This window comes from Scatophagus argus, chromosome 3, assembly GCF_020382885.2.
Source record: "Scatophagus argus isolate fScaArg1 chromosome 3, fScaArg1.pri, whole genome shotgun sequence".
NCBI lineage: Eukaryota > Metazoa > Chordata > Actinopteri > Scatophagidae > Scatophagus > Scatophagus argus.
Genome location: NC_058495.1, coordinates 17611069 through 17624027, shown reverse-complemented (window position 1 = coordinate 17624027; position 12959 = coordinate 17611069). Strand labels below are relative to the sequence as shown.

The window sequence follows — 12959 nt, the reverse complement described above, 5'->3', positions numbered from 1 at the left end:
TGGTATTTTACACATCCGCAGTTGTAGCAGGTTAGAGAAGCATCACCTTTTAGTTTGTGATGGTTGGATAATGGAATAACTTTCTCTTTGTTCCTGCCCTCCTTCCCTCAGCATATTTGAGATACCACATCGTGTTTGATGTGTGCGCAAGTCAGGCACAGACTTACGCGGTTTTGTGTGAGGAAATGGGACAGCAGAGTTTGGACCTGGAAATGTGTCAAATGTAAAAAGAAATAGCCTACATTAAGAAATTGTTTCATTTTTTCTCTGGCAGTGGTTGCATATGGGGAAGAGATTTAATTCCAGGTGTTACAACATAGTGCATGTTTACACATGCAAGAATTTTCCTCTGAAATTTTTGGGAAACTGGGTGACACGTATCGACACCATACAGCTCGTTTGAGGAAAACAACTTGTCAGACAAACAACTTATTCCGGGCAGTCGGCAATCAAATCAAGCTAACGACTGAATTCGAGTCACACAAAAGGCCTTCGGGTGCTAACAATGCAATCCAACCTAATCAAATGGAAAAGGAGGGAACAGGCCATTGACACCCCTGAGCCATTTTCCTTGCCGAGTCTCATCCACAAAGGGCTGCCATTAAGAGAAAGCTCGGCCCAAGTTAGCGAAAGAATGGTGGTCTTTTTTTTTGTTGTTGTTGTTGTTGTTTTTTTCAAATTCAAAGCCACGGACTGCATTTCTGGGCCATGGTGGGCGAAATAGAAGCATTGCAGCAGCCAATGGAATGACGCTGCAATAGCTTAACATAACTAATTAGGAGCAGGAAGTTGGGTTTTGTTTGCTTACCATTTGGAAGAAACCAAATGTGAGTGGAAGACAGACAAACAGCTGTGTTGATGTAAGGCATGTCAGGGCTGACTTGGATGTGTACCGCTAGAGTGAAATCTCAAATCCCACTTGAACAACTCATAAACCGAGAGGCCTCGTTTCAGACCTCTTTGTGTTTTGGGAAGTGGTTTCAGAGGATACAGAGGAGTCTGTAAACATGTGTAATGCACACAGTGTGTCCCCTTAATGCAAAACAGGGCAAGGCTGAACGTGGCCTAACAATGTGAATGTCCTTCTATTGTGTGTATACACTGTACTAACTACAACGTGCCATGTCTCGGGGTTGGAAATTGACTACTGTTGCCCTCTATGGGTCAGAAAAGAAACATTTCAACATGCGAGTTTCCAGGCTGAGAAGGAGGGAGGATCCTGAGAGCTGCAAAGGAGTCACTCAGTTGTGCGATGGGTTCAGTTCTGTTCTAAGTAACCTTCCAGACACATGCATATGAAAGTGTTAAACCTGTAAATACAAATGGTGCTGGGGCTACAGTCCACTCCATCTATTTTCACAGTACGTTCAGTTGAGCTCCCTGCTGCTGACATTTAAATACATGAGATGAATTTGAAACGGTGACTTCATCTTTGGCTTATGCAGTCTTCCATGAATTAAAAGCAAGCAGCATTTAATAAATGATGAAACAAAATGACTAATGTACGTAACGCTTTAATTAGATTGTTTTTCTCTGAATTAAAAAAAAAAGTGCAGGTACTTCACATGATGTTCAATGAGGGGGGGGGGCAATAATGGTAACGAAGAAGAAAGATTGATTTTTGTTGAATGGTGCTGAGCAAAATGCTTTTGGAAATAAAGTATAAAAATTACAGCAAGACACATGTCCTGATGTGCGTCCCCGCAAAACCATAACACAGCATCATCCTGCATACTCAGCCGGCTGCGTTACTTCGTTAAAAGCCCTAGATTCGTTCGACATGTACAAGTTGAATGCTAAGTGTGGTTAATAAAAGCACTTAAAGAAGCTCTGAACAGACAGATGGGACAAGAGAAAAAATCCTGACTGAAATATTCACGCATCTGCAGTTACAGCACAAACAGAAAATGAAAGTTAATGGGACAAGGAGACGCAAAAGAGACACGAGAGGAGTTGAAGATGTCTTCCTTACAAAAAAAAAATAATAATATTCAGTAAAATTGTGGCCTCTGACATTCTGACTGAAACGGAGGTCCTCACGCTCAGCCATCCTTTAATATCTGGATGTGCTTTCATTCACAACCATTAAGAAACTAAACTTGAAAGATTCTCACCAGTGTTATAAATCTTTGACACGAGAACATTTTGAAGGGGAAACACACACACACACACACACACACGAGAGTTAATTGCTAGGAACTATATAAATATCCCATCAAATCTGACTTTCAGTTTCATCATACCAAAAATATTTATAATAACCATATCTAAAACTGATTTTTATAGAAAACAAAAGGATGATAAAAGTAAACAAATAAATACAGGAAGACATACATAGATGTGAGTATGTGTGTGGGTGCAGTGTGTGTGTGTGTGTGTTTGTGTGATGGCCATAAGGTGGTGTTGTGCAAAGCTACAAGATGGCCAATAATCTGGGAAGAGAGGAGGACGATGGGAGACTGAAGAGCAATAATGTTTGTCTTCTGTCCACTTAATAGATCTTATAGCCAAGATAGAGGAACGTTTTAAAACAGTCTTCATATAGATTCTTCAGGATATAATCATCGTAGTAATAATACCTTCATTTTATGATATCAAGAGTAGTAACAAGAAATGACAAAGTTCATCAGCTGAGGTTTTCAATGGCAGCCTCATATGAGGAGTCTCCTGCGTCATAGTCTGTCGGGTCCATAAAAGTACAAGTTTTCATTTTCTATTTTTTTTTAAGAAGTGTCTGATAGCCTATAACTGTAATGGTGTGTCAGAAATGCCCAAATCCATCCCCACTCCAATCTCCAGGATTTTGACCCCCCCCCCGTCCCACCTCCATCCTTGTTTACTCAAAGTAGCTCATTTGCATTCCAGAAGTTTTCCTCTCCGTCTCCTTCGATCGGACCCTGTATCCTTCCCTCTCAGTGTGTCTCTCTCAGAGGCGAGTCTGGGCCTCGGGGACATAGATTTCAATGCTGTCTGCGCTCTCTGTGGCGGAGTTCTGGCGAAACGAGGCAGCCTTTTTAGCAGCCAGCAGACGCTTGCGAGCCTCTTGTCTCTGCTTCTCTGCCGAGGCCGATGAAGAGTTGGACGAGGAGTCGGCGCTCTTCTCGCGGCCCAGCAACGGTCGTCCCTTACCGGGCTTCTTTGACGCCGGAGGGGTTGCCTTCTCCTCGTCCTGTAGTGTTTGGAGTGATGAAACAGGACAGACAGAAGGATGAGAGAGGGAGAGAGGAGTGTGCAAAAAAGAAGGACAAAAGACAGATACAAGACAGTGAGAGAATGTACTGTGGAAACTGGCTTCGAGAGGCTCTGTTGAAGCAGCTTTAGCAGACAGGACCTTGACAAAGACAATGCTCGTTTGCCGATTGTTTTTCTTAAAGTTCGGAATAACATTTTAGCAGTTTTAAGTGATACACAGAAAAACACAGACAGATAGACAACTGGTTAAAAAAAAAGGCAAACACAGAGGGAAAAGTCATTTATATGACGATTTTCAGACACATGAAATGGTAACGTGAATTGATGGGCACATTGGATCAATGTTCATAATGTTTAAGCCCAACAAAAGGATCACGAGACACACAATCAGTGCATTTGCATGGCATAGCAACAGCACCTCAGAGGCAGCAATTAAAAGATCCATGAACACACACACACACACACACACAAAGACACACCACAGACCAGACAGAGAGCTAGAAAGACAAAGACACTCAGGTTGTTATGATGCCAGAATTTTAAGTTTTGATATAATGCTAGAATTTAGAAAAACTCAATACTCAATACTTCTTTCGATACCATGGCACAAAGTCCCAGGCACACAAAATAGGACAACCTAAACATAGAGCTGATACAGAAAAATCACACATTTATAATAATTTGGATTGAGAAACTGATTGTAAATCTGTTTTTTTTTTTTTTAAATACCGTCAGCACTTTAGATACCATCAAACGTGGTTATTGTATCGTAAACGTAGTATCGAAAAAGTATCAATACTTTTGACAACCTCAAAAGACACACAAATACAAGCAAAGACTTGAATGGAGAAGTAGCAAAAGCAAGTCTTCGCCATGCTCCACTGCAACGCACACATCAGTTAAGTGACACATGCATGCTCAAAGCAGGGCTTCACACTTAAAAACACACTGACGACAGCCCTCTTTGAGATGAAATTTTCCATGCATGCCTAAAGGGAGTTTCTGGCCCCTTTGTACTGGACGAGGAGGCACTGTTCATCCCACAGAGGGATTGGGGGCAGGGGAGTCGAAAAGGGAGGTAAAAAAGGGTGGGAGAAATGGTGGTGGTGGTGGTGGGAGGAGAGAGGCCGGTTTCGGCGGCTTTCCTACCCCAGCCAGGGCACTGGGCAGCAGGGGTGGGAAGTACCTTCCGCTCAGGGGGCGAATGGGCAGCCGCAGATGGCACGGGCTGCCAGTCATTGGACTTGAGATGGTAGAGCTCGTCGAACTTGAGGCTTATGTCCTCGATGGAGAGCTGCAGCAGGTCCCAGAAACCAGCCAGGTCCTGGGCTGTGGGCCGCGGGTTGGCGTTCACATTCTGACCAAAAGAGGGAGAAGGGGGATGAAAATGAATGAAGAACCAACGAATGATGAGGAGAGAGGACACAAATCAGCTTCTGAATGGAAGCTTGACCTTGGGGCTTTTTTCAGTGCATCCCTAATCTTCAGTCTCAGATATGGATCAGATAAGTGATATGTTTTTGCTGCTCCTGGTTTGAAAATAGTGTTGTTTAATCTTCATATCCATTCCGCCGATGCAACTAGACCATCTGACGGTATGTGAAGAGGTCTGCGCTCCCAAAGCCTGTCTGGAACAGTACTGCCTGCATGTTTGTATATTTCAAATCGGCAATTGTTTCACTGGCTTGTACATATAGTTGTGTATTTTGCTCTTTTAATGCATGACGTGCAACAAAATTCTGCCAAACTCAAACCACAGCCAGACCACCAGGGCACTCTGACAAACATACTTACTGGTTTTCTGGTATTGTAGCAGCTCAGTGCTGTACTGCGCCTTTGAACAGCATTACAGAGAAGCTGTGCTCAACATCTATTGCTGCTCTTTCCATATTCACCACTAGAGGGAGCCATGTTACAGCTCAATTCTTTGGTTCAGCTGAACATCAGAGCAAAAACAAAAGATTGTAACTGAAGTTTATACTTTCTGTTCACCAAAATAATAATAATAAAGAAAAAATAAAATAAATATTGAAAATATTACAGATTCATCAACATAACCAAATAAAATAAGCCTGTATGTTGAGCTAGACGTAACAGCTCTGTTGTTCATAAACAACTGCCTCTATGTTTATTGTTTGTGGAAAAGCCTGCACAGATTGTCAAACAGATATAAAGAGAATCCTGCTTTGGTTTCTTTCCCTGTGTCACAGTCACTGCTTGTAATGTTCCAGGCCAGACTGGCTTTTGTTTGTGTAGGCTCCACTTAATTCCTCATACAGAAGCCGTATTCACTGCGGCAATGTTCAGATGTTCATATCGCACGAAGCAAATGTGTTATGTTGTAATAATGCTAATGGACCTCTGAAGTGAAAAAGCAAAGCAATCATCACTCGATTATATTTCTAAATGAGCCTTTGTACAATTTGGAGACAACCTGAAAAGTTACCCACCATGCAAAATGTTAAGACAAGATGTTTAGTCACTGCAATAGCAGTGAGAGAAATTACATTCTGATACAGACGTAGTATGGCACAGTGATTTCAGTGTGTATGAAGAATTCATTGTCAATTTGCTTCACTAAAGGTTAAATCACTTCTTCACAGTGAAACTTATTTTGTGTAAATAGCAGATAACAGCATTTAACATGCGACCATAGCTGCCTATGATTTGTATAATGCAATTTCCAGTAAAACACGTCACCCGAGAGGAATGGCTTATTGGCTTACTGTAAGCTCATTGTATTTTGTGGTTGTGAGCCACCATGTATTATTCTGTGTAGGCCTAATACGCTGTCTATCAAGGTTGTTCCCAGATTAGTTAGTTTTCTTTTGTGTCAAAGCCTTGTTGTGCAATGGGTCAAGCATATCTTGCAGAAGACTAATCAAGATATAACACAGGGATTGGTTTCAGTGTAGAAAACATGGGTTTGGGATCACAGTTCCACCCCCCCACCTGGAAAAATCTGGTGATAGTGGACATACTAATTTCCTGTATTCTCACCAAATATGAAGCAAATCCTTCATGCAACATGATTAAGCTTATACACAAGTCAATACAAAGTGTATTTATCTGAGCTGAAAAGATTCAACCTGAGCGATAAAATCCTGCATGTTGCGAATGTTGTGTGGGTAGGGTCAGGCGGAGCGGAAAGGCACGGCTGCTGTTCTGCTATGCTGCTATTGGACACCCGAAGTAGACCATCTAAGAAAAAAATTCTCTGTTTATTCAGTCTAGATCATCCCACCACTGTAGGATAAAAAAAAAAACCTCTGCACAGCTCCTAACAGGATCAGCATCTTGAAAAGTTGCACCAAATGCATGGTGGTTGATAACTGCATGTTACCCACAAAAACACGTAGTAATTTTCCACATCGGCAGAAAACCACACATACACGCCGTCCATGGATGTGAAACAGAAAGTAGATGTCAGACAAACGCAACATGTCACTTAGTTTGGTTGCCTACTTGCATGCTTTACATCATAAGTACAATAAGGTATTATGGATGCTGGGGTGACTAAACTCAAAGGATCCTGTGGTCACTGTGGCACAAGGCAAAAAAGTCAAATTGTGCTTCGGTCACAAGCACAATTTGAAATATATTAACGGAGAAAGATAGCTGATTGATGAATCTTATTCCCAGGTTGTCAAATGCCAAATGCTTTTGGGTTGGTGATGCACAGCAAAAGCGGTCTCTGTGAATTGTTTTTGAACACAGATGATACTTGACTGTTTGTCTGCAACATTGAAAACTTCCATACACACGTCAGTAATTTGAGGCCCCGGATGGGAGTCTCAGTTTTATGACAGACACAGAAAGGCTTTATACACACCAAGTTTTGTTCGCACAGTCCCCGGAACTGCTGGAACTTCTGAGATATTAGGAGCTGGGCACTTCCTACAGCACTGCGAACCTTCCCCAGCACTGGAGAGAGAAAAAAAAACAATCAACAAAATGACATTTGTCATAACACACATGAACTTGTAACAGTTAATTTATAATTGTTTATCTCAGAGGCATCTTGTTGTTCAAGCTAAGAATGACTCACGAACCCGTCTTTTCTGAAATCATGGGCGTACACACCAAATCCGACCTTACCTCAGAAAAGGTACACCAAAAGCCTGGACTGCCCAGTGTGTTCAGTGGCTTACTTGTTCAAGGTGTCTCAACAATTAGGTGTGCCTTGCAATGCATTGCCAAACCAGCTCTGCAGGGTGGCATGAAGAGGATTACAGTGTATTGGACGATGTTATCCTCTTTAAAAGACATCAAAGCTTATATAGATACTCCAGCCTTCTGTCGGTCAGTGGTTACTAGTCTGTGTACTGTGCAAAACTAGGACAAACATCAGCCCTGACATAATTGGGACTCCTATCTGATCGGTGGATTGCAAAGTTATAGCAATGTGATTATAGTGTTGTGAGACCCAGCTCTGCAGTACAGATTTGCATGAGATCTAATACTGACTACTTTACTGTAAAAGGTCACTCTCTCTGTCTCAAACACACACGGACTCACAACCACCAACAAAGCCTTGTTCATACACCATCCCAGTCTTTCTAATATGAACTGAATGCCAAAAGTCTTCCTTCTGCTAGTTAGTTGTTTTGGGTTTTTTTGTTTTGTTGTTGTTGTACAGTGTGTGTATATGTGTGTGCGCTCGCTGCTGATGTCGAACCACTAATCTAATCTGGAGGTTTAATCAGTTCCAAAGTAGATTTGTGTAATTCTGGAGATTACAGGCATGCTTGTGTGTGGTAACTCCAGGTATTACCGCCTCATCCCCTCCATGTCTGATAGAGCGATTGTAGGGCCTGAGGCAGAACCCTGTAACTGTGACCAAGGTCCTTCCTCAGACAGCAGCAGACCACAGGAAGATGTTCAAGATGCAAGATTCATTCAGACGACCTGCACATTTGATTGTACTTTGGCTTTGTTGTTACTTCATGGGCTAAATGCTAGTTCAAGAGTAAACCTTTAATATGTCTCTGGATATTATCATTGAAATAGAAATGGATCATACCATTACCAGCTAGTGAGAAATATCTTTATAATACTCTATCCTTTAGTACTTTAGTAAAGGAACAAAACGGACCAGATTGTGCAGTGATCATCACAGTGTGAAGACTGGTCACGTGAGCCTTGATCGCCGCCTCACAATGTAACCTCGCCTGGGTTGTAGTACCCTGGCAGCCTTACCCTCCTCTGAAAGCTGGTTGTCTTTGGTCTCCTGCTCCATCTGCTGGCACCAGCCTTCCATGCGTCCCGTCTCAGCCTGCAGCAACTTCAGAAACCAGTGGCCATCTCTCCGACACAGCGTCCCCCCACCTCCGCTCTGGGGAATGCTGCTACTATTCCCATTCCCACTCTCCAGCCAAGGATCTGGAGGTGGCAGAGACGAGGGGTCCAGCGCTGGGTCCAGACTTTCAGAGAAGGAGGAAGAGCTACTTCGTGTGGTAGAGCGGTTGAGGATCTGTCTGGGCGGCGGAGGTGAAGAGACGCCACCAGTAGTGTCTCCATTGTCTAAAGAGTCCTGTCCAGGAGGGGAGCTCATGGATTGACTGGCACTATTGACCATGACTTTCTTCTCAGAGTGTTTGGCATTACTGACATAGGAGATGAATGGGACGTCCTGTGTGTCTGAGTCTGTTTCTTGTTTTGAGGCCATGTTACTGGAGCCACTGAGCCTGAAACAAACAAGGTGAGACTCGCTGTTACAGATGGGCTTTTGTGTAAAACAAGAATTCTTCATTTTGTGCCAACTTAGTTTTTCTTTGTCTGCTGTAATGTGAACACCAGCGGACAAAGAAAACAATAAATTATTCAAGGATGATGTCTCCATTACTGGAGCAAACAAATAACTCCTGCTGGTCAATATAGATATGAATAAACAGGATGGATCAGAGATTGGGCTTTGTACACAGGATAACAGAGCACTCAGACTGGCATTAACTGATCAATGGGAGTCCAGCTCAAATGGCAAATGAATAACAGGCTGAATATAAATGTTGTCTGACTCAACATTATTTCCATTTTCCGTTATCTCACAGGAAATGCTTACAAGTGATGAATCAGTCATATAATGAAACATCACGAGTGCCTGATTGAAGAAACTTAACGGATATCAGAGGAGGACAAGGACAGCACAAGAAAGGAAAAGAACAGGGTAAGCCATTATTTGGCAATTGTTGAAACAAAACAATCACAGCTGAGGGATTGTCTCAAATAACAAATGTGTGTACTGCGTGAATAAAAATATAGGAAGGACAAAATACAAATAAGCAAAGGCACTTTTGTTCAGCTGGATGTGTTGATAAAAATCGGCCGGGACTCAGGACTGCCGCTACATACAAAACACCAAATGTGGCAATCAAAGGAATGAAAATATAGGAGGAAGGCATGAGGCGTCAAAGAACTTCCTGGCATTCAAAACATCATGAGCGCAGAATGCAAATGATATTTCAATAACATAGAAATGGGTCTGAAATATACAGTAAACAGAGACAAGAATGAACAGCAAACGCTCATGCCAGGAATCTACTTGAACGCCACCAATACAACAACACACAAAGATATTTTTCAGACAGAAAAACCGACATTCACATTGTGTTCACATCTACATAGCGCCTGTGAAGGGAAGGAATAGTCAGAGCAGTGTGTGTGGCTATAATATAAATTCCTCACGTTGTTACAAGGACAGGAAGAGGACTTACTGCCACCCGTCCTCCACCTGTACTCCGATGGACTGAAATTTGGCTAATGGAGGGGTCTCCTCTCGTGGAACTTCCTGAATACAGTCAACCTTAGAAGAAAAAAAAAAAAAAAACAACAACAATGAAATGAAAAGAGGCACACACTGATCAGGTCAAAATTGTGAACATTAAAAAAATCCCTTAAATAATGATTTCATTACACACATTTCACATGTTTTTTAATTTTCCAAGTGACAAACCAAATCACTGGGAAAAAAAACCCCAGAACTTTTGTGCTTGGTTTTCAATTAGATGCTATAATTAATGGTTACTCCTGACTGAGCTCCGTTAATGTGAGCATCTGGAAAATGGAGAAAAGATCTGTTATTTCAGCCCACACAGAACAGGAAGTCATGAGGGGGAACACAGCTACGTGTTCTATACTACAGTACTCAGCCAGCTCTAATGACAGAGGGATGTTCACCCTAATGAGACCTTTAGCTTGCAAGCACATTTTTGGGTTCGAGGTGGTAGGCACACTCAGACACAGCTACACACCACAGAGGATTACTGTTAAAAATTATACTATTCCAGGACTCAAGCTCACAAGTGGAACAAGCTAAACTTCAGAAAACACTGTGCCTATGGCTCTTTCTTGATTACACTGATGTGTGTTAACAGCACAGATTGGACTGTACCAACTTTGTTCAGTACAAAAGTACCATCGCCTACCTGTATGCCAATGGAGGATAGTTTCCGCCTGGGTATTGGTGCCACTAGGGGCTCCTCTGCCACAAGATTTCCTTTATTTAACCCCAATTTCACAGATTCATTCTGGATGGCCGGGTCACTTGTTTCAGTGGCAGCATTGGAGGTGGTGGGGGCAACTGGTTCTCTAGGGGTGGCTATGGGAGTGGGGATGATGTGCGGAGGGCGGGGAATACCCCGAGCCAGGCTGTTGGCACGGGTGCTGTCAAGGCTGTCAGAGGAGTTGCTGTGAGCGTGGCTTGACTGACTGTTGACCTCTGACCTTCGGTCCTGCTGGTCCAGGTAGTTGTCCTGGGCTGACTCTGTGCTGCTTTGTACTGTGACAGAGATGTAGGGTTTGGATGTTGTGCGAGGCGGCACTGGTGGAGGAGCAGTCTTCTTACAGGTGGTTATGCATGTAGAGACTGAAAAACAAAAGAGAGGACAGGGATAACAAGAGGAAAAGACATGAGAAAGAGAAAAACTAGAATTACAGCCTCCACCAACCAGTCAAATTACAGCTGACATCCACGTCTGTCCACACTCAAATATGCTATGAAGACTTGAATGAAGTGAAGAAATTATGAAATGGTATTAAATGTTTTTTGGGGGTGAAATTATAGTGATCATTATGTTGACATAATTCAAATGAATAATTGTGATGTTGTCTTCACTTACACACTATTTTGAGGATAGGGGAGTAATTTGTCTTTGTGTATAAATTCTTATGGTAAGGCCAGAATCAAGCGACCTTTGTCCACCAAAACTTGATCAGTTTATCTCTGAGTGTGCCAGGTGTAACGCAATTTACTCCAGGCATTCCTGGGATATCATATTTAGAGAGGTCAGAGAGTGGGATGGACAGATGGACAACATAATGCCTCTGGCCACGACTTTTTAAAAAGGATTACAAATGATGACGGTAAAGATGCATTAAGCAAATATCTGAGGCCTAATCATGTGAACTCAAAAAAAAAAAAGAAAAAAGAATGAAACATTGAGCAAACACTGAAAACAACTTGATCTATCACCCTAACTGCTTATGAGCATCTCTCCGAGAACTGACTAATATGTATTCCCAGGGTCCAGTCCAGAGTAAAACACTTCATACAGTTCATACAGTGAACACACAGGGACAGAATCAAGGAAGAATCCCATACAGCAGGAAAATCAGAAACAAGCCGTTTCGCACAGGTGACTAAATTAAATCTCACACAAACACACTTCTAAGCCTCGATCATGAGACAGGTGATGAAACCAGTTAAACAGTTTGTGGAGCCTCTGACTATTAGGACTGAGTATGGTTGAGAAGTTAAAGGAGGACATATATCTGCACCGCTCCCTAACGCCCTAGAGATAACAGAGAGGAACATTAACCATAGGGACAAATGGGGAAAAGCTACCACTCAGACAAATTTCTCTAGCATGGAGCCATTGCACCATATGAGGTGAACTGTGCAAAGTTTGTAGGCTCTATGTACTAAGCCTTGACACACAGCTTAGTTTCATGGTCACATGCTTGCATACAGGGTTAAAAAGCTAATGCTGAGCTTCTCACAGTGGAAACTTATATGTGGGCTTAAATCCAAACTGCGATATTAGTAGCACAAACACAACGGCTATGTATTCTTGATTTCCGCAGCTGTCCTAGTACACGTTCGTTTGGGAGTTCATGTGAGCCCTTAGACAGATGCTTTTTTTGATACCACACTGGAAAAAAAAATACAGTGGAAAGTTGATGGAACCTGTACAAGACCATAGAGGAGGGTTCGTACAGAGAGAGAGGAATAGACTGTATTTTGGGGCTGAGCAAAGAGAAGTTCAGTTTTCATAAATAAAAGTACAAAATAGTACAAATCGGAAAGTATGTGAACAGAATTGGTATTTAAAGGCCTGTTATCAAAATAATAATTTGATTTAGTAGACACACAGTCTGTACTTGCGGCCTTTGACAGTTTTCCTTACAAACATCAACTTATGGTGCGGCCCACATCACAATCAGGAAATCAGTAGGACAGCTAATGCCTTCGTAGCCTAATATTAACAGTTCAAACTGTGGCAGAAAGTTTTGCTAGAGACTGCTGTCAGCGCAGCACCACCAGATGATGGATATTAATTTAATTACATAATTTTCCAATGAAAATGCATGGTGTGCGCTTCAGGATATCACTTACATACAAAACCATGATATTAAACAAGTGATAAACTGTATATGTGGATGGAAAAATTCAAGATCTATTTGAATGTGGTGTCTGTTGGTCGTTTTATTGATTCTGGTAAGTGGGCCACTAATTTTATGTAAAACTCTGCCATTCTGTACTCGAAAGA

At 42.2% G+C, this 12959-nt stretch overlaps 1 protein-coding gene across 5 annotated transcripts in view; it reads right to left on the bottom strand.

The window, feature by feature from the left end:
• Positions 1 to 1498: 1498 nt before the first annotated feature.
• Positions 1499 to 12959, bottom strand: part of dlgap4b (discs, large (Drosophila) homolog-associated protein 4b) — a 98020-nt gene continuing 86559 nt past the window's right edge. For 2 of the 5 annotated variants that reach the window (XM_046384320.1, XM_046384323.1), the window contains 6 exons: positions 10617 to 11056; positions 9906 to 9994; positions 8392 to 8879; positions 7025 to 7116; positions 4379 to 4549; positions 1499 to 3169 (listed from right to left, as the gene is read on the bottom strand). In XM_046384320.1, coding sequence (XP_046240276.1) covers positions 2927 to 3169; positions 4379 to 4549; positions 7025 to 7116; positions 8392 to 8879; positions 9906 to 9994; positions 10617 to 11056 — 1523 coding nt within the window. In that variant the 3' untranslated portion in view covers positions 1499 to 2926. Of the gene's footprint in view, positions 3170 to 3457; positions 4550 to 7024; positions 7117 to 8391; positions 8880 to 9905; positions 9995 to 10616; positions 11057 to 12959 lie in introns of those variants that run through there. The other 3 variants (XM_046384321.1, XM_046384322.1, XM_046384319.1) reach the window with 3 other exon arrangements.